Source organism: Coenobita brevimanus, chromosome 55 (assembly GCF_032717465.1).
Source record: "Coenobita brevimanus isolate Jiangsu-jjx chromosome 55, ASM3271746v2, whole genome shotgun sequence".
Lineage (NCBI taxonomy): Eukaryota > Metazoa > Arthropoda > Malacostraca > Decapoda > Coenobitidae > Coenobita > Coenobita brevimanus.
This window is the reverse complement of record NC_137008.1, coordinates 63,747,549-63,770,374: the sequence shown is the minus strand read 5'-3', so window position 1 is coordinate 63,770,374 and position 22,826 is coordinate 63,747,549. Positions and strand designations below refer to the sequence as shown.

Genomic DNA, 22,826 nt, shown 5'->3' with positions numbered 1-22,826 from the left:
GCTGCCTGGAGGGTTGCATGAAGGAACCTCCATGGGTGGAGTCAGAGAGTGAGTGAAACTATACACCTCACAATATTTGTCCCCCTCCTCCATAATGATGATGATGATGGTAGCAAGTCTTAGAAATGGTTATGTTCTTGGAATGGGGTGTTTAAGGAATACTGTATATGCCACAAAACTTGCCTGGTACAGTACCCTTATGACTAGAAGACAGAATTAAATGCAATCCCTCAGTCTACCATTCAGTATTGATATCAAGAACAATGAATGTTTTTATTTGATGACTGTCATATCAGGAAACCTTCTGTTTACATCTGTCACACAGTACTAACACAAAGATGGCACTGAAAAACAGGTGGAACAAGACAATACAAAAGATCAATTATGCTAAATGTTACAAGCTGGATAAAACTACAGTTACAGATTTAAAAAAAAAAAAAAAAAATCATGTCCCTATGCCTTATTATAATGGCAATGTGTCTACATTCAATCTACCAATCCTTCAAGCTTTATTACCACCCTACAGCCACCAGAATATAGCACCTTACAACCCTTGCAGCCTAACAGCACCAGAAGCCATTGTTTTACCCTTGAGAACTCCTCCCCTTTCTTGAAAGTGAATAAAACCTATCACAGGTACAGTACATACTGGTGGTACATAGTAGAACCAATTTGATGAAACATGAAGCTGTAGAGACTGAAGATGTGATATTCACAACTCCAATGTATTTGGCAATGCTCTGTTTCTTTGCCAAAATTTACCTCTTACATGCAAGCTAGGTTGGATGCTTATTCCGTCCAGAAAGGAACACTGTTGCATCTTATTCCGGCTGAAGTTAGACAATTTTATTTAGCTGACAGAAGCACTATGCTCAAGGATTTTATTGTGGCTAACAATCAGATCATTTTCTGTCTTCAGCTGAAGGAAGTATGTTGCCCTTACACACAAACTAGCATCAAAAAGAAAAATATTGCTGGTAGGCCTAAGAGAGTAGGGTACAACTGCCATGCCATAATACTGCTAGCAATTAATCTGAATGGTGAATGAATGAATGGGTGTGTGGGCTGTTTCACAGGGGATGCTGTTTTTTAGTTCTCCCACTATCACAGTCTTTCCTTTTCCATGTTTTGTCAATATTTTCTGGTGGAAAATTATTTTCATATTCCATTCTACAATAAAATGGGAAGTCAAGCTGAAATCCCATTTTCATTTTCAAAGGCAGACTGTACAGTATAAACTTGTTAATGGCACTCCCATTTTCTTTCTTTTAAAAAATTAAATAATAATGTTACAATTATTGTGGACTAGATATACTACAACTGCAGCTCATGCTGACTTCCAAGATTATGGGAAAACAATGGAATCAAATTCAAGTATGTAAATGATGTCACAGATTAAAAATTCATCAATGAGGAATAAAATAAAAGAGGGAAATATTGAGGTATCTTGCTGATGACGTACATGACAATGTACTCTGTATATGGCCTGATAACATGCATGAGAGAAGAGGAGGGTATCAGTACTACAAAGACTAAATATAGACTAGTATCTTTTGTACAAGGGAATGGGAAGGGAAGAAAAATACATTGTGGATGACAGATGGCTGTATGGATTTTTTTTTTTTTTTTTTTTTTTTTTTTTTTTTTTTGAATACCAGTGGTTTATGATACCTCATATTCACATGAATGGCTTTTCTGCTATCCAGATTGAGAAAAGTATAAGGGTAAAGTAATCTGGAGGTTGTTTTGTCATGGCCATACCCTGTAGGGGGGTTTCCAAGAGGAAACAAGGCATCAAAGATGATGAAGGATGACAGCCACAGGTTTAGAGTGACTGCATAACGTAACATTAACCTCTTCAATCCAATGACACAGATTTTATCTTTTTCTTGCCAACTGCAGACAATTCTACTCAGTTTTGTTTGTACAGTATCCTTTTCAACAGGAGACAGCTTTCCTAACTAAATAAAATAATCTGGTGGTAGCATGAATAAAATGCTGAAATACATCATCAAAGTGAAAGGGTTAAGAAAATTATAATGAGTCCGACTGTTCATGTATGCTTTTGAAAAAGTTAACGTGACTGTCAGATCTCAAGCTTTGGTACAGTACAAAAGGAATTTGGCTCATCAGTGAAATGACATTTTATCAGACAGTTCTGCTTAGTCTGATCATGTGACAGAAACTTACAGAAAACTTTAGGTGTGCAAAGGGGTTACATTAAAGCATCACAAGAACAAACTATCTGAATTTCTTCAGCCCAGGAGCATTATTTTTCCTTTTATTCTGGGTAATGCTAGGCAACTTCATTCAGCTTAGGAAAGATGTATGACTACCTCAATCATCTCATCAGCCCATAAACATCATCTTTATACTATTCAAGCCAGTGTTTGAGGATGTGTCCTGGCTAAAGAGATAATGACTTCCTAGCACTGTACAGAAAAACACTAATGACTTGATTCAGTAATTTTGATTTAATCAGTGATACCTATAAACGTCAAGAAAATACAGTACTACCACAGAGTGTATACATAATTCAGAATCTACCTATTAACTACTGGAAGTTTCTACTTGTCCATTCTGTACACTAAATTTATCCTGAAATGGAACAAATATAGGGTTTTTAGTGTGCTTCCACATGTGGTAACTCCAGGCCATGTTGTTAGCACAACCTTCCCCACATATATTACATTTAAAAGGCTTGGGTTCTTCAGGAGCTTTGCACTTGTGGTTTTCCAAAAAATGAAGTGAAGAGTACTTTTTTTTACAGACACCACACTCATACTGCTTAGATTTGCCATGAGTTGCATAATGCCGCTGGAGATCACACTTCTGAAAGAAACTTCTACTACATATCTCACATCTGTGAGGCTTGTAACCACTATGAGCAAGCCTGTGCCTTCGCAAAGCACTGATGTGAGACAAACCTGCACCACAAAGGTCACATTTATAAGGTTTAGCTGCCTCATGGCTATCTGCATGTTCAAGGAGTTCCTCTTTGTATACAAATTCCCTATCACACACTGCACATTTGTATGGTTTATCTGGAATGGCACAAGACATAACATTTGATACAGTATTATCTGATTCCATCTGATCATTCATAATGTAAGTACTGTTATCTTTGATATGATCATTCATGTGTTCATCAAATGATGCTTTGGTATAAAAAGCTCGGCCACAGACACGGCACCTTGTTTCCATGTTGGGTTCTAGTCTACGTTTTCTCTTAAAGCATCCATTCTGTTCTTCATGAGGTATTATTTGAGTAACCATATCCATAGTTTGTGGAATGTGATGTGACTGAAGTGGAGGTGGTGGTTGTAAGGGCCCAAGCATCCCTAATGGAAAAGAATTATGACACTGTGAAGTGGGGAGACATTGAGGACCTACAACAGGTGGTTGGTGAATAGGTGGAGGAGGTGGAGGGGCTGGGCCTGGGGCAGCCTGAGGAAGGGGTGACGACAATGGTGAGGATGATTTGGGGCGTCCTGTTAAGTTCAATGGAGAGCATCTTGCACCATTAATGGTTAAATTGGATGGTTCTGTCTGTGGAGAATAGGTGTACTGAAAACCTTGTTCCATATGTGAGGAGACCTCCAGATCTTCAGGATTGATTGGAGTGTTGCCCACCCGGATGTCTAGTTGTGGTTCAAAAGCACAGGGACTAAGTGACAAGGATTCAAGGTTGAACTGCCTCCAGTGAGTATTGATGTGCGTCATCACTGCCACAGCATCAGGGGGGAGATCTAAGCCACAGAAGCGACATCTTTCACCAACTGGGGCTCCGTAACCTGCCATCCTTTATTCAGTTCTGGAAGAATTTTAGCAAGGGTAAATATAAAGGCAAGTGCAACATTCCAGTGCTGCAGATACATTAAGAAATAACAGTGATAATAGTTAAACTGACATTCTGACAAAAGCTGTAGTACAAGTCATTTGATATCCAATACAGTACTGTAGCTGTTAATAAAAATTTCTATTACTGCAGCTTATATGAAGACTCACCATCTTACTACATATGCCATAAAATATGATTCCCTTTTGCTCCCTCTCTGAAGACATCCTGAGGAAGACATCAAGCCACACAGGCTATGACATCAACTACACATTTTAAATGGCGACAAAAGGAATCATCCTAGTCTGAGAGAGAGCTGGGGAAAGGATGTACAGTCTTTTGTCAAAAGAGTTCATGAGGCATGGCAACCTTTCTTCTGTATCATCAGTGTCTTGCCTGCTTGTTACAACTGTGTGCCACAAGATGCAATTCCCATGTTCCCTCTCATCAGGGATGAAATACCAATCTCTAATATCTTCAGTATGATGATGTACTTTTAATTTTATTACTGCTATTACCAAACTAATCTATTCAAACTGGAGTATGTAGACACAGCAATAATAAATCCCTTCACTATTAAAGGCTCTTCTTATCATTATACTGTTTATAAACGCTCTACCATGCTTGTATGCATCGTACAAACTCTAATAAAATTATCCTGTGACAGCACATGCCATATAAATAATGAGCAATCATAGAGAAGGGGATAAGAAAGCTTCATCTGATTACCACCTCTTCTTACCTCTACTTTATTTTTTGTCTTAACTCTCACTTGATGTGTTCCTCCCTATCATGTGACTACCCAGTTCCTTGAGTGTCAGGAGTCTTCTGTGCCAGATATAACATATGTTTTATTTTTTTCAAGCAGTTTTTGGGATTTTGTACATGGAGCCAAGTAAATTACTGGTACATGGTATGTCATGGACACCATGGTCCCAGCCTCTTCTGTTGTGATCAAGAGGTTGGACACAGTCTACTGTATATTCCAATCATTTATTAGCTAGACAGACAATTTGGTCACTCACATACATTTACAGCAGTCATTAAGTGTGGCCTTTAAAGATATTCTTCTAAATCATCAACCATGTAGCACCCTAAGGTACATTTCATAACTTAAACGATCATAACTTACCTAAAACTTCTGAGATGTTCTTGACAAGGTCCCTACACTTGGTTTGTTTTGATCAATGACCCCATTTGCATTTGTACCTCATACACTTCTACATAATACATTGCTGTTCCATTAGCAGTTTGTTATATCTGATACTAATGCATATTACAATTAGTGATCAAGCCCAGCCTATCTTCCTAGCTCTCAGTAGTAAACTGGCCTCCATGTACACTGGGTGTAGTATTTTTTTCCATTTTTACAAGGCCAGGGTTGAAGGAAGCAAAGGTTAAGAATGAAGTATTGTATATGACATTTCGGTTTTCGTTGCCTTGTCATGTCTGGTTTGTCAGACCACACACAGGGCTGCCCAATAAAATTTTAATTACCAAGGTAACTCCACCTTAACCAAATTTATTAATTTTTGTTCAAATAGGCACAGCCTTTCCATATTTTCTATTGGAATGACTCTTTCACAGGTTACTTGTTATTATCCTTGGATTAACACAGCTACTGGGGATTTTCATAAACTTACCTCTGAATGCCATAAATGAATATTTACAATGCACAAATATTTTGCCAACATCTGCCAGTATCCGACCATATTTAACGCCTAACACGCATTTTTAAATTTAAAAGCTGGCTGTCAAACACAAGAGAGGTTAGGTTGGATTAGGTATGGTTTGGTTAAATCATTAACTTTCCCACTGAACTGACATGGGATGCACTGATGTGTCCAGTCAAAGCAATGGTTGGTAGACAATGTGGCCAGTTGGTGAGATCATCAGTAAACACTGCCGTGGGCAACCTGGCCGCTTCCTTAATTACCCCAAAATAGATATACTTTGTCTTTTTCCAATCAAATCTTGCAGGCACAATTCTGCGGTTAACTATCTTTGTTGCATATGTACCAAAGTTACTTACCCTTAGATCGTGAGTTTATTATATTAGTGGAATCAGCGTGCTCGTTTGGTAAAGAATTACCCCAATTTTTATGTTTCTACAAGCATGGTCATATCACGTTGTCTGAACTGTTGTCTCGTATGATGGCCTAAGGCTGCAGTGATGTACCGTGGCAGGGTTCACCTAATTTGGCTGAACTGATATAAACAAGAAGCTAGCACATAAGCTGGAAACTCACGGGCTTTACAGACTCGTCACTTTCGCTGCTCTACATATGGGATTCATTATATTCAAGTAAACTGTACATCAACCAGCCCTCTCACCTTTGCTGCATTTCGAAAACAAACATTACCCCACACAGATGACAACTGCCAAGGTTTGTTTACATGTCGTTCGTGACGTCACGTTACATTTCTATTAGATCTATATCTAGAGTACCCTTAATTATGATCTTGGTCATTTTATATATGATATGAATTTAAAAGAACAAAAAAAATGTTTCCGAAATGGAAAAATATATACTGATCAAATGAAGGAGCTATTTCACATTCGAGTCTAAACCTAAATAGAATAATGATCTTACTATTAGAAGAAAACAAAGAAAGAAATGGGCGACTTTCTTACCGTTCTCAAAATTTGAACCCATTTTGTTGCAAGGTTGTATCCTATCAATCTTCCCCATCTGTTCTTTCTGGCGGCATATTTGACCGTGATGTGATTGTCACGTACAAGTTGGATCCCAAGTTTCCCACTTTAAAGCTTAACGTAATTGCTCCCTTTTATGATACAGAAAATACAAGGGCTCATAAATGCCAAGCAGTTTAGACGCCATATTCCTGCGCCAATGTAAAAAAAGGTGGAGGAGGAATGGGGTTGGTGCGATCAAACCCTCATTCTTGCCCCTTTTTGTGGGCTTTTGTGACCAGTCCCGTACTTATTGTTATATGTCACTTAATCTCCTCAGCAAATGCCTTATAATTCCTGATATTATCTCGGAACTGATCATCGTGAAATATGTTCTCCTTCTCACTGACTGCTTAAGGGAAATGGTACAATGTTGACACGAATACATTTCCCTTAGGTGGGGTTTTTCTGCAGTCCATCCTCCACATAAGAGGGAAACACTTGCAATCCCCCAAATATAGACCTTTAGGTTGTACACTCTTAAGGCACGATATCCCCCTGAACTCAGGAGTGACTACTCCTGGAGCAGTCTCTTTGCAGCTTAGCGTAATCATTCACTTGGTAAAATATGTGGTGGATTGCCATGACCTGTATAAACTATATTTGCTGAAAGAAGTGCGTGACAAGACCTTCCACTTCCTTTTGTTGTATAATGTACTTCGTATACCTTTACAACAATAAATATTCAATCAAATCCTGTATTATACAGACAACATACCAAGTAGCTTAGAAATCACTTAACAACTAAACACATGAGAAGTTGCGAAACATAGTAAACAGGAAGTTTATCGGAAAATAAAAACTTATAACTCTTTGTATGAAAAAATACAGAAAGTGTGGAAACTACGGTAAAATAAAATAAGGGTATTGGTTCTAAGAACAGAAAACTTACTTGTCAAAAAATCTATATTTCTATACAGTAACTAAATTAGATTATTTGAGTAAATATATTTGTTAATTTAACATTATCCGACATAGAATATTCTGTCAGGGGTCATATGTCTAAACAAACATCCACTGTGGCACTGCCAGCTGGCGCTACGAAGCGACTGGGTTGCGCGCGTTACTGCCGTTCTTTCGAACATATTGCTTACGAGTTTGCGAGATTATGTCGGGCGTAAAATTGTGGGCGGTGGTGAGCCTGGTGGGCGTGGCTGCCGGTGTATGGGGCGTGGCAGAGGAGCAGTGTCACACCTTTGCTGGAGGCGCCGTGTATCCTAACACGGAGGGCCGGGCGTCGGGACACAACTTGCAGTGGACCAAAGCAATGAGTGAGTGTCAAGCGTTCATTATAATTATTTTGTGAGGTTTATATGCTCACAGCACCATCTTACGTAATTAATGTCATATGCTATTAACTACCAGTATGGCACTTCACTCGTCTGTGCAATATGTGGTGCCCCCACCTCCCAGACTGTTTTATTTTCCTTAGAAGATTCTTTTTGAACTAGATGGATTAGATGTAGCCTTTGTGAAACACCAGAATGAGAGGAGGTTTCCATAAAGCTTAAACAAACCAAAAATGTTACTTTATTCATAACAGCTAAATTTTGGTATACATGGTTAAGGTTTGATGGTCAGCAAACTTAGTGCCTGATAGGATACAGAAGAAGCATTTTAGTGTCAATTGGAATTTCTAATTATATGTAAAACATCAATTCTTGTCAGTTGTTGAGTAATCCCTGTCAGTTTGGCTGAACAAACCTATCAACTGCTGACACGCAATCACCTCTGCAGGGCTATTTGCTTGATGTAGTGCTGTCTACTTCTTCCTTCACCTGTACCATTCTTTTTCTATGTATGCCTTCTACTTTTCCCAAGCCTTCCATCCCTTCTGTCACTTTTTGTTCTGAGTGAGAAGCCTGATGGTTTGCTGTGCCCCAGAAAACCATTTACAGTGCAGGGTGGTAACGATATAATCAGATAATGAGCTGATGTGAAGCCTGCTGTGGTATGGTATCCTTGGCAACTGTGTGTAGAGAAGCAAACAGGGTGTCCATCGAGGAATCAAACCTCCACACCCTTCTCTGTGCTTCACAGTATTAGGGTACTTTCTGCTGTAAGGGAACATCGGTTCACAGCAGTTCTTGTCAGTGGTACATATTACTGTATTGTCAGTATTTTAGTATCATAAATGTTGTAAAAGTGCTGGTGCTGGATTCACAGACAAGCATAAACTCAGTTCTTCCTTGTTGTACCCTTTCAAGCACTTCACCTTCTAAACTTCTGTCCTTACTTATCACACTAACCAAGTACTCAAATGCACTTACACATTCCATTTCCTCCTCATCCAACCACATGTACATTCAGTGACTTCAGTTCTCTCAGAGACCATAGCTTTACTCATCCCTACATTCACTTTTAGATTCCATGTCGTACACACTCTCCCACACTCATTCACCAAGCCTTGCAGCTCCCCTTCTCCTCATCACAACACCAATACACTCCAGTCCCATCCTACCACTCAACTCTTCCATCGTAAACCTAGTCTCCCCAGGTCTTGCATTGAAGGATGGACTGCATATCCACCTAATTGTTGCTGTTTCTGTACATTTTAGCCTTTGAATATCCTCTTCCTTTACTGGAGACATTGACAGTACTTGATTGCAGACATTTAATCCGTTGAGTTCAAGCCTAGCCATTTTGTGAATCTTTAATGGTCTGTACAGTGTGAATATTTTGTTCCACCTAAAGCCAGATGGTTTAATTGGCAAAAAGTGAGCCTGAGACCTTCTATACCATATAACACCAGATGGTTTTATTCAGAGTAAACCTTAAGAGCCTTAGTGTGGAATGCAAGTGAAACCTCTTCTGTAATGTAATTGAATAATTGTCCTTAAAGTGTTCCAGATCAAGTTGTTTTGATTTTATTTCTTTATATTTTTTGTTTCAGTTAGCAAGCCAGCTCCTGCGTGGGAAGGAACAGCTGTAATTGATGGCCAGTTTCAAGAGCTGAAGCTGACTGATTACCGTGGAAAATACCTTGTGTTCTTCTTCTATCCTCTCGACTTGTGAGTTATCAAGTGAAATTATGTAAAGTAAGGGGCAAGAGTTCATTTACTGTTCCACTTTGCTTCATGCATGGATCATGTTGATCACAGGTGCATCGCATTGGAAAATCATGTGTTAGCCAAGGGATACTGTATTAGTCAGCAGAGGAAAGTGCAGAGTAGAAGAGGTGAATTAGTAGGCAAACTTTGGTTCCTGACTGTACTTTGTGTATTTTATATTGGTATGTTTTCATATATCTTACAATAAGTCTCGCTGTTATCATAAAATTTGGTTGTTATTTTAAAGGATGCATTGTACTGCAACACCAAGGTTCTATAATATCTTAATTTTGAATTGTTACTCATTTCTTATGGGAAGAGTATTAACCATTTCAGTCATAGAAGTCTCTCCTAAACTTTATAAAAGAAAAAATAAGTAGCCAGAACAAAATACTTGTCATTATTGTTTAGCAGTTTCCAAGAATTACAGGCTCTAATGCCTTATGGCCATTTTCTATTTTCACAGTTTTTGCATTCGCCGCTGTCCATCCCACGTCTTTACTTCATTCTTGTTAATACCTTGAGATGTGAAGCTTGGGAGACAGACATCTCAAAACTGTCTTCCTTCTTTGTTATGGTAGATGCATCTGTATGCTGTTATTTGTGCTCCTTATGTATTGTTTCCCCAGGCTGAAAGGAAGCAGTAGTCTAGGTTTCATATATACCAAAAGAAGATCTGTTGTTGTTAGTTTGGCACGTTACTTTTTTATTTATACTGCATGGTACTGGTAACATTGTAATTGTAAACTCTTCCTCATTTAATATGTCAAAACTTCAAACTGCCAGATAGCACCGGACACACTGGACAACAGGTCTTCACGTGGAATGAAGCTTTGACTGCGACTTCCCTCCAGCCAAGGGTAGGACTAGAGGGGGAACAGAACTAAGGCATTTGAGTGTACGGTACAAGGGTGCTTGTGCATTTCAAGATACACATGAAATATGAGAGTAAAAGGATGGATGGATGGAATATTTTTATTTTCTGCACCCAGAGATGTGTACTGAAAAGATGTTTGTAAATACTGGTAGGTTTAATGAAAAGAGTAAATGGATTATATATCGTGGCAGAGTACAATACTGTATACTGCCGCAGAATAGATACAGTTACAGGTAGGCTACTTATTCATTTTTGGTGTATGGTATAACTAATAAAGGTTTTGTTTTTCAGCACATTTGTTTGCCCAACTGAAATTTTGGCATTCAATGATCGAGTAGAGGAGTTCAGAAAACTGAACACTGAGGTAGTAGCTTGCTCCATTGACTCACACTTCACTCACTTGGCCTGGACCAACACACCTCGCAAGGTTGGTTCGTCTATATTTTTTTGTCTCATTCATATGTTAATGTTATAGCTTTCCATATCTGAAATTTTAACTCCTTGGTTGATGTGACATTGCAGTGAATTGTTATAAAATGTAAATTGGTGTGTGAACATTTTGTCCTTTATATCTGGTACCATTGTGGACCTGTAAAATGCAGTTTGGATGTGTGTAATAGAGCTGCTCACCCATGTCATGCATGTGCAAACTGGCTGTGACAATAAATATCATATCGTACCATACATACAGACTTAGTAGCTTATTTATGTCTTTTTATACCAATTTGCAACCTGCACTTATTACCGGTGCTAGTATAATTTCTCAATAGTAATAATACATTTCAGGATGGAGGTCTTGGAAAGTTGAAGATTCCTCTGCTGTCAGACATCACTCACATGATATCCAAGGACTATGGTGTTTACTTGGAGGATCAGGGTATTGCTCTCAGGTAAGGCATAAAGTTTTTTTGTAGGCATTTATTAAAAGACTGATGAGCCTAGGGAACTGACAGTTTATAGGGTTGGACGGGAGAATTTTTGTATGGAGGAGTATGTGAAACCCTCAGCAATATACCAGTCTATCTGCCGAAAAAAAAAAAGAAGATAAAAACGCAGTCAGAGTTCTACGACCTTTAAACTGTCCTGTCTCCATAACCGCTGGAGTTACCTTGATAATTCGTTATTAGATGTAGCTAAATTTATGTACTTCCTTGCAATAACCTCATTCTTGTGCTATCCATGAGTATTCATAATGATATTGTATGATGAAGTAAGTTTTCACCCACTGTTGTTGGACCGAACCTGTGATAAAATGTTATTTGACTGTTATTAACCACAGAAATATGGAAAAGAATTAAAAAATACTTCAGTTTGATCTGAATGGAGTGTCATACTATCGATTAAAGACAAAGTGGCTATGACATCTCTCTGGAACTCGCTTCCCCAGAGTTGTTTTCTTCCAAATTTCAACCCACAACTGTTCAAGTCTAACTGTTACGCACTCACACTCATTCCTGAGTGGCATTACATGAGCAATCAACCCCACCCACCCCTTGGATATAAACCGTCACTGGCTCAGTCCAATTGGAGCGCAATAATTACCCACTAGACCACCAGGCGCCAAAATTTGGTTGTATGGTTACCACCCAGCATAGTAAATGGTTTCCTGGTGTACAGGATACCATTTGGCATGTCACTCAGTGTAAAGTCATCCACAGGCAGAAGGAAAAGGAAAGAATGAAGGAAAGAAAGACAGAAGAGGGAGTGTAAAGTTACCCATAGGCAGAAGGACAAGGAAAGGAAGACAGACGAGGATGGAAGGAAAGAAGGATGGAGAAGAGGAAAGGGCAGACACCCGACAGCAGCACTACATCGAGTGAGTGGATGGTGACCGCCCCCACCTACCACATTGAAATTATTCTGGGGTCTTATAGTAGGGTATCACTCTATATATCAAGTACATCCTTGACGCTTTTGTGTGATTTCTCAGGGGTTTGTTCATCATTGACGATAAAGGTGTGCTACGTCAAATCACCATGAATGACCTTCCAGTGGGCCGGTCGGTTGATGAGACCCTCCGCCTCGTACAAGCCTTCCAATTCACTGATGATCATGGTGAGGTGTGCCCTGCTGGTTGGAAACCTGGCGATGACACAGTAAGTAGATTTTCATAATGAATTTTAACCCCATACATGATGACCTTTTTTTTTTTTTTTTTTTTTATTCCTTCTATCTCCAAACAATTTAATTCAGCTTTGGATTGATTTTTTTAGTTGGAGAGGACAGATATTGATTTAATAAGCCTCCACTGCTAAAAGTATACAGTACTCAGAGCTGAATAAATTAATCAGGATGTGGGTTCAATATACTCGTATCATGTGCTGGAAAGTGTTGGCTTCATGTAGTGACATCAGTATGCCAGGGTGATGGAGCTGCCCATTTAGACAAATGACTGTCCCCTCCCTGACCCCTGAAAGGAGGATTGTACACTGCAGCAAAGCAGTTTTAGCTTGCATCTCATTGGTTTCATGTTCAGTTGGTCTTGGAGTTGCAGCCATTACTCCTCCCAGAATATACAGTATCAGTAAACTTGTCGTTAAAGGGTTAATAATTATTGTGCATCATTGTTATTTTTTTTTAATTGTATTTCCTGATGCTTAATTTTATGCTTTTTAAATTTCTTTATGACTTGTATAGGTTATGGTAATTGGTACAGTAAAATTCCACTTTTGCCATGTAGTTCAAGAAAATTAATTCCTCTAAGACAGTACAATTAAAAAAGATTATTTATTTTAGGTGAACCTCTTATGTTATGCTGATGCTGTGGGTTAGGGTAGATAAACCATTAACAGTAATTGTTTTCAGTATGTAGGAAAGTATTGAGATGACCTGGGATAACAGTGGTCAGAATAAGTGATGAAAGTTACGCAGGATGTAATACTGTATATATACTATCATAGCAGTAGCTAGAGAGTTCTATGTAATTCTACCTGATCATCAACAGGTATCCTTTATTTCTGTACTCTTTGGTGTGTGTTTCATAATGTTGTCATAAAAATGTTTCATTGGGTAACCTTCCACCTCCACAGTTGTCAGGAAAGTGTGAACATTTGATCATGTTAGTGTGCTGTCAGTACTGTTTTGTTTAACTTTGAATAATTTATTTTAACTTAGTATGATTCTTAGAAAGGGAGAAGTGTGTCATAATTTTAATCTCAGTAATGAAAGAATGCTAGCAGTGTTCAGATCAAAACATTGGCTTTATATCATTTTGTTTTGTTGTTGTTGCTCAGCCCTAGTCTTCCCTGCTAAGGAGACATTTTGACTGCAAGTAAACAACTGCCCTTATGGGGTCGTCACATAGGTTCCCTACACTGTTGATTTGTCTGTGTCATAATGCGGCTTGTGCTATTAGTGCCGTTATGTGTATTGTGTTGTGTGGGCCTGTGGTACAAGCACTTGCACTGTTATTTTGTAGTAGCAGTAGTGTTTTCATGGCCTTGCATACACCAGACAGTTAGATAACAATGAGAATACAAGGGAGACAATTACAGCAGCAAGACACCTGAGCGAGAAAGGGACTTCAAAGGGGTTGCAGGAAGGAGGTTGCATGCACAGAGGCCTCAGAAGAGTGTTCTGCACAGCCATCTTGGCTCAAATGTATGACTGTCAGCTTGCATGGGTGGCTGGCGCATCCATACGGGATATCGTACGTGGTTGTTGCAAAAATCTTACAAGTGATTTGTGATCATTAACCCAAAACTGGGTTTAAATTTTCATTGATCTTTATAGCAGTCAGATGCATACTGGATGATTGTATACCAGGTTATTTCTGTACGGTAGGGGCATATCAGTTTGGCCATATAATTTGTATGAATATTTTAACTTCCAGATCATCCCAAATCCACAAGAGAAGCTGAAGTATTTCAAGAAAGCCAACCAGTAATGTTGAATGCTGTACATTCCAGTAAGTGGGTTGAGAACTCATAATAAAATTTTACAGTATTGTACTTCATGTATAATAGGTATATAGTATGAAAAATTAGAATCCATTCATACTACAGTATTAAAGTCATTTGTGAGGCTGAGGTCTCTCAGTGCACTCTATTTGCTTTTCTGGCAGTTTCAACAAATTGCATTTAAGCATTAATTTTTGTTTCTTAAACAAATTTTTGTAGTTTTTGTAATGAAATATGTATCGAGAAATGAATAAGAAACAATGTTTTATCAATAGTTTTCCCAGTAAGCATTGGTGCATGGTTTCTGGTAGGCCTGTTCATTTTTTTTTTTTTTTCCCCCATCTGTTGTGTGTGTAGTTGGGGTTGACTGCAATTCTGTAAACAGAGTTTTTTTTATATTAAGTGCACACACACACACACACACACACACACACACACACACACACACACACACACACACACACACACACACACACACACACACACACACACACACACACACACACACACACACACACACACAAAAACACACACACACACACACACACACACACACACACACACACACACACACACACACACACACACACACACACACACACACACACACACACACACACACACACACACACACACACACACACACACACACACACACACACACACACACAGACACACACACACACACACACACACACACACACACACACACACACACACACACACACACACACACACACACACACACACACACACACACACACACACACACACACACACACACACACACACACACACACACACACACACACACACACACACACACACACACACACACACACACACACACACACACACACACACACACACACACACACACACACACACACACACACACACACACACACACACACACACACACACACACACACACACACACACACACACACACACACACACACACACACACACACACACACACACACACACACACACACACACACACAGTCTTGGAATGCAGTGAAGAGTGGCTGAGTGACAAGGAGAATGAGTATGCTAACAGTGATCAGATACTGTTGGTCCATGCTTGTGTGTGATGGATATATGATAGTTTGAGTGGGGCATTCTGTATATTTATCAAAATTAAGATAAAACATGAGGAAAGTAGCTGAGTGCATAAGCCTTTGAATGGATGAATATAAAACAGTAAAACTGCTGAGATAAAGACCAGTGGAGATATCTTGTAAGAATGACACTATGAGAGGAATTAAATAGTAAGTGGTGGTTCCTGACATGCTCATGTACCGGTAATTGTGCAACACTTTTCCAGAGTCCTGGAGGGTGCTATGTGTTCTAACCAAGCATAGGCAGATTAAAGCTGTTATGGGAGGGAGCAGTTTTGTGAGAACTATGTACCTTCAAGGTATGTTTTGACAAACTTATTGAGTATGTTCCGAACTGTATCCTGTTTCAGGTGTCTTTTACATTCCCCTCTTTGATGCATGGCAAGTTCTGTACCTGTTGATTCCTATAACTCCCTAAAGATACCTGACTTTTGGTTGAAGAAAGCAGCCTCCAGATTTAAAACTCTACATCCCAACTAATGAATAATAAATTCTTGGTCACCAGCAATGGATGGAGGTTTTCACCTCTCTGCATTTGTCCATTTCTGTGTCACATTCTGTCCAGTGCAGTGTAGATAAAATAATGGGAGGCTCATAGTAAACCTCAGGAATTTGCAGGGATGTTCATATTAACCCAAGAATGGAGTGATAAAATGTGGTCAGAGTGAATCAGAGGACAAAAATGCACTTCTAACTGTAAATAAATAATTATCAGCTCACTGTGGTGTGGTGGAGGTATGCACATTACTGAGTGTTGTATTTTTATGCACTCCATAAGGGTTGTTCACTGATGATAGCAGGTGTATGGAGGCAGTGATTGTAATAATACATTATTCAGACCGACTTCTAGCGTATGTGTGACGTACTCATCTGGTTGAGTAGGTGGATAGGGTTTTTCGTTTGGACTAGGGTACTTTATGTTTAGCTATACAGTGTACTTTTCTCAGACTTTGCCTGCATTATTAAGGGATATGAAGGTGTAGTTTAATGTGTGTTTATTTTCCATGTGAATTTGGTACTGTGAAATGATTCCATGGTAACCTGCTGTTAAGTATAATTTTGAACCCTTATTGTCAATGTGGATTAATGCAGTATGTCTTATGCAGGTACCCGATAATTTAAATTGAATTTACGCTTATTATTACTCTGGATTGTGTCTGGAACAACATGGGTTATGGAGATGTTGATATAAGTTAAAAAAAAAAAAAAAAAAGTTTGACATTTTATTGATAATGATTGTGATAATATTGGTAGGTACAGTATTTGCAGATTAAGTAGAAAATTTGCATTTTGTTTAATGAACTTGCAGGTAGAGTAAGATGTTTATTGCATTTTATTGCCTTTTAAAACATTTTACTAGATAAACCTACCACTTTTTTTGATTAATAAACTTATGAATAACTTGTACATTTTCTGTTACTAGTACCAAGAAATGTTTATGTGTCTGTGCTTCGAAGGTGATTGGATTGTGCTTCTTATTTCAGATCAGTAAATTTTCAGTTTTCTGTTGTAATTCAGCCAAGCCCTATGCTGAATAATGTGAAACGTCGGATATTGCATATCCGGCTCAACATTCGGCTTTGAGCTGGATATTATGAATCTGTCTGTCTTGACCTTCTATCCTAAAAACTTTACCATGAGTAAAAGATGAAACCTAAGCCTATAAAAACAGGACCGTGATGGCACAGTACAGCAGTACAATACTGTACGTAGTGTACTATTGTATGTACTCACCAAGTGTTTGCATTGATGAGGAGAAACATTACTGGGGGATTTGCGTTTGTAAACAGTACAGTACACAGTACAGCATGGGAGTATTTTAACAGCACTAGGACGAGCACTGACAGGCCATTAGCTTTGCAATACAGTACAGTACAGTAGCTTGATCATTGGATGCCACAGAGTTAGTCAAAGCACCAGGGATTTACGACCACATAGTCAGAAGAACAGAGTGCACAGGTACGTCTTGACTCTTTGACATCCACGGGCGAGAATAAGAGTGCAGCAGTATTCTTGGCGCACTGGATGAGCCACGCTCTCAATGGATTCTGATTGGCTGGCCCATTGCAGGTGTTTTCATTGGCTCCTGAGTTTCATGATTTTCCTCGGCACCAGTTGGCAACCACTTACGAGCCAGTTGAGACGCCTCAATGCCAGATATTGCCCTGGACCAACGGTTACGTCCTGTTTCGGTGCCAGATGATGCATAATTTAGCCAGGTATTGCTTTAATAGATCCAAGATAGCTGCACTGGATATTGTGTCGGGCCAGATATTGCGTTGGTCTGGATATTGCAACGACGGATAATTGAGAGCTTATTGTACTGTACAAATCTTTTTCAGTAAGCAGGATATGACTGTATGTTAAAGAATTTTTTCATTTTGCTCATACATCATAGCCAACAAAATGATGCTTGGTGGGCTAGTGAGTTAAGGTGCTTCATCCAGATGTAGCCCATCAGGATTTTAAGTCCGAGGGATGGTTTTGACTTAGTGCTCATATAGTGCCACCCAGGGTAGAGTTATCAGCTTAATTGTTTGAACTGAGTTTCCCATCCCTTAATTCCTGTGCTCCTGATGGGGCAGTAAAGGATTAGATGATGGATAGATGGATGAACTTTTTGATTTACCTCACTATGTAACAGTTACATCAGGTTGTGTAAGGTTTGAAATCTGAAAATAACAAGTCGGAACTATTACAACAGTACAGTGTAATAATCATCACATACAGTATGATTGCTGGGACAGGATGAAGAGGTATAATATATGAATTACGGTAACAGTGTTATGAGACAGAGAAAGTAGTCAGATAATGGAGGATTAGGCGACATGGTGGTGATTTGTTTGTGGTCACCTCATAAAGGAATGAGGTGTCTGATAATTGATAGAAGGATGGATACTGTAGTGCCTTCTCGGGAATTCTCACTAGTGACACCTAGTAGTACAACTTTATTCCTGCATGCCTCTTCTACTGTTTCAACCACTCCTCTTTCACATTCTCTCACTTACTATTCCATTCTAGTCTTGCATATCACTTACGATCTTATTCCATTGTTACCCTCAGCCTTACCTTCAGTAATTTTAAATGATATCCCATCCATCGACATTCTTCACACTGGCACTGCACCACACAGCTCATTCTTCCATACCAAGTCATCATACCTACTGTGGTTGCCTTGTCAGTGATATCTTGCAATTAGTTGAAGGTGTTCCACCACCATCATCGTCGTCATCATCATCCGGACCCCCCTTACCACCCCAAGGCAGGTCAAGGAGTAGCAAAATGGAAATTTCATGAGCCTTTTATCCCTTCATTCATGTGATTTTACTTATTTTAGTCTTGTTACCACCAGGTGATTTTTATTTAGCTTAGGAATGATCTCTAGTAGATTAGGAGCTTATGGAGGCTAGATCTAACTCTTTCAGTTTGAGTAGTCCTACCAAAGCTGAATGTAATCCTTTGGTAGTAGCATTAGTAAAATATAAAATACATTACATACCATAAAATTGTGTGTATATGTTTTATTTAAATTAAAAAGGACATCATTGTACTGAAGAGGTGAGGATGCTACCCAAAAACCTTTCACTTCTTTGTTTCGACTGTCACAGTCACCTTTGGCAGTGAAGATGGTGAGTTACAGTCGCCTTTGGCAGTGAAGATGGTGAGTACAGTACTTTATTCCTTAAGGAATAGGTGTTGTGATGCCTCCTGTGCCAGCGAGAATACAACCAGTTATCTCAGTCACCTTCCCCACCCTCTTCCAAACACTTCTCTTTCCTTCACCCACAGATCTGATCCGCCAGATATTAACCCTCTAGGCAGTCTAAGGGGTCGCAGCACAGACGATGGTGTATGAATAGAAATTTGGGATTGCAAGAGAAGAGATGACAGAGCAAGCAGCGAGGAGCAGAGGGATTTAGGGAAAGGTAGGTGGTGAAATGTGAATAGAAAGGAGTGAGGACAAAGAACGTGGGAAGAGGGGGGGAAAAAAAAAAAAGGAAATGCGATGGAAATATGAGAAGAGGATGGGAAAGGGGATGAAAACTAAAGTGCAAAGACAAGGCTTGTGGGCAGAGATTATAATTAGGCTACTAGACTGATAATCTTTGTCAATGTCTCATCAAAGATCTCTTGTAAATATAAAAAAAATGGGGGGGAGGGGAAGAAGGACAGTACATGGACCAGAAGCAAACATTTGAAGACCCATGATTTAACACATCCCCTCTTCGTTCATGACACATCTCCTCTTAAAATTTCTTGTGTTATTTTTGCTGAACACGCATCATGTTTTCTGCAGTTCAGCGCTTGCTTTGTCTTATTTTCCGTTTCTTTGCATATTTCATTGTAATTTCGATATACATATATATATATATATATATATATATATATATATATATATATATATATATATATATATGTTCTCTGTGCACTTCGGGTATCATATTTTTCTACAGATCTTGTATTACATCGCTCCATTCCATATTTCTTCATACTGTCTTTTCCACCGTGTTATCGGTGGGCTCTCCATTGGTCAAGATAAAGCCCGGCTCATGGTGGACTGGAGGTAAACATGTCGACACACTTGAAGATAAGCCCGTATCAGTCTCCTATCTTCACCAGTATCTCTTACAAAAAAATACTACTGGGAATAAAAATAAGGGTCGAGAAATTTCACCGTTATCAAGGTTCGTATTGTATTCACAATAACTTTTCTCAAGTTGCTTGTAAGACCATTGTTTGTACTGTAATCTAAACTTCGTTATTACCGAAAACTTCACGACCAAACAAGGAGCAAATTATAACATGAAAAATACAACAAAAGAATACAGTTCATAATCATTTTCACTGCTATGGAGATTCGTTGATCGTAGAAAATGACAGATCCGTGGTGCATTTTTCCGTAGGGACGATTTTCTCCAAGCTTGCTAAGTATATAATCTGCTTAACATGCTCGGTAAGTACATAATCTGCTCAACCTGAGCTTAATCCTTGATTTTTTAAATGCCATTTCAGTAGAGTGAGTTTAGTGCACAGAGCTTATGAAACCCAACAGTTCAACTGGATTCATGAGTTTATCACTTGAAGTAAGAAATATGAAACATTTCTACACATTCCCTTGGTAAATTTATTGACAAAGTTCACCTGCTATTCCACTGCGTCTGTCTTTCACTTTCCTCCCTAAAGCTTTAAATAAGAATCATCTGTGAGAAGAGTTATCCAGTAAGGGAAAAGTCACAAGCAGACGAGGTGAAAATTTATATTAGGCACAGTTGTCCCCGAATGTACGCCCCCATCTTTAGCAGTCTTCAGTTACGGTCAACATATTACACAAAGAATGTACTGTAGATAGGAGAGTCCAGTAAAAAAAAAAAAAAAAAAAAAAAAAAAAAAACAACAACAGGAACCAAGGCGAAATCTTCGTAAATTATCGAAGTGCAGACTGTGGAGGTATCTAATCGAAAAGCACAAAATTCACGAAGGTCGTGACAGTAATGACAGTTGATGGAAGGATAGAGAGGTATAGTGTTTGAATGAGGGTAGTGTAAACCAGAGTGAAGGACAGTCTAATGTCGAAGGACAGGGTGACATGGAGGCTATTTGTTTGTAGTAATTCCATGTGGGATTTAGGTGTATGGCTCTTAATAGACATATCAGTAAACAGACAGATAGATCCTTTTGAGACCCTTGTTCAGTAATAAAATTTCATTTTAGCTAATGTTACCACCATAAAATTTTCATTACCTATAGGATAACTCACAGGTCTCTGTGGATTATACTTGACCATGGACCAGTCCGGTATAAAGAGATTTAGTTTTACCCTACCGGCATGTCTTTGAGCTGAAAGATAAAGCGGGGAAAAAGGACGTAAGGTCATCTTTCTTACCATGGTCCTATGTATCCTCAAGAGAAAGAAGAAAGATAAGATTGGATATATTTTTGTCACACTGGAGAGAGAGAGAGCACCAGTTGATTAAGAGACATGCAATAAATACAGAAAGAATAAATCAGGTTGGCAGAAGACATTGACGGGTCAGATCGACAAGCGGACAAACTGACAAACTAAAGACCGACTGATATACAGAAGACGGATTAATAGAAATGACAGATCGATAATAAGAAAACAGATTGATATAAGACAGATAGATTGACAGAAGACATCGATAAGCAGAAGACATCGATAGACAGACAGAAGACAGATCGATAGACAGAAGACTTACTAATAGACGGATAGAAGACAAGCTGATAGACTGATGAGTGTAGACAGACAGACGTATTTAAAGACGGAAGGAATATTGACAGAGACAAGACAGATTGAGACAGAAGACATCGATAAACGGAGAACACTGATAGGAAAAGCAGAAGACAGAATCATAGAAGACAGATTGATAGACAGAAAACTGACCGATAGTCAGATGACCAATAGGCAGACAAGAAGAGACAGATTAGAGGCTAGTCCAGTTCTAGTTCTGATAGAAGTGTAACTCGGTAGACAAATTGGTAGACTGATAGAGAGAATACAGATGGATTGACAAACTGACAGACAGATTGATAGAAGATATTTACAGACATCTAGACAACAGTGAATGATAGATAGATTGATAGAAGGCAGACTGAATGACAGACTAATAGACATACTGACAAAGAGAAGACAGCGTGCTAAAGCTAATCAGTTGTGTTCTCATTTTCAACCCCAATACGGCCGAAGCTCTTGACACACATTGAGACTGGACCTACCGTTTCGTCTCTTCCCGTTAATCGGTGGATAATACAATATTTGGTTCGGAGGGGGGGTAAAAAAAAAAAATGAAGGGTTCAGGAAAGTCAGGATGGGCAGTTCCCGCTGTTTCCTGTCACTGACCTCTTGAATACGAAGATTTTTGTGTCATGTTCATACTATAATCAATCTAATATAAAGTATTTAGTTTGGGAAAGATAAGAGGGATTAGATACGGTCTTAGGTATTAATCCCTGCATAACCTAGTCACTGACCTTGAATGAATGGAATTTCTGATAGGGACATACAGTAAATGATAAAAAAAAATAAGGCTTTACCATATCCCCCCCCCTCTCTCTTTCTGACAAGGAAGTAAAATAATAAAAAAATATATGAATATTTTGGTTAAAAAAAGTCTCTCATGGCATTAAAGTAAAACAGTTAATCTTTTTGGGATAAAAATAATATGCTGATACTTTTTCCATGGCTCTTCATCTTTATCTATTTATTTATCTATCTATAATCAGTTTGTCTGTCTATCTGTCTGTCTATCTGTCCGTCTATTCATGTTTATAAATACCATGGTAACAACAAAAAGATAGGTATTTCGGAACAAGAAAGATAAAAA

The 22,826-nt window shown here is 38.8% G+C and overlaps 3 protein-coding genes across 3 annotated transcripts in view; 2 read left to right on the top strand and 1 right to left on the bottom strand.

The window, feature by feature from the left end:
- The window catches only part of LOC145401354 (uncharacterized), a 162,134-nt gene that overhangs the window by 83,470 nt on the left and 55,838 nt on the right, over positions 1 to 22,826 (top strand). The gene's annotated exons all lie outside the window — the stretch shown is intronic.
- LOC145401353 (uncharacterized) lies at positions 2,551 to 6,225 on the bottom strand. Its single transcript, XM_080273677.1, has 2 exons — positions 6,173 to 6,225; positions 2,551 to 3,814 (listed from the first exon to the last, which is right to left on the bottom strand). Exon 2 carries the CDS (start codon positions 3,799 to 3,801, stop codon positions 2,551 to 2,553), a length of 1,251 nt encoding a protein of 416 aa, XP_080129803.1. The 5' UTR covers positions 3,802 to 3,814; positions 6,173 to 6,225.
- On the top strand, positions 7,590 to 14,575 carry Prx4 (Peroxiredoxin 4). Its single transcript, XM_080273759.1, has 6 exons — positions 7,590 to 7,804; positions 9,427 to 9,544; positions 10,752 to 10,887; positions 11,247 to 11,350; positions 12,391 to 12,556; positions 14,293 to 14,575. Exons 1-6 carry the CDS (start codon positions 7,642 to 7,644, stop codon positions 14,344 to 14,346), a joined length of 741 nt encoding a protein of 246 aa, XP_080129885.1. The 5' UTR covers positions 7,590 to 7,641; the 3' UTR covers positions 14,347 to 14,575.

Bases quoted from the DNA above. Each gene is read 5' to 3' on its own strand.
- LOC145401353 (XM_080273677.1), bottom strand. From the start codon at position 3,801: ATGGCAGGTTACGGAGCCCCAGTTGGTGAAAGATGTCGCTTCTGTGGC.
- Prx4 (XM_080273759.1), top strand. From the start codon at position 7,642: ATGTCGGGCGTAAAATTGTGGGCGGTGGTGAGCCTGGTGGGCGTGGCT. The intron at 11,351-12,390 runs GTAAGGCATAAA...GTGATTTCTCAG, and splicing joins GATCAGGGTATTGCTCTCAG to GGGTTTGTTCATCATTGACG. The intron at 12,557-14,292 runs GTAAGTAGATTT...TTTAACTTCCAG, and splicing joins GGAAACCTGGCGATGACACA to ATCATCCCAAATCCACAAGA.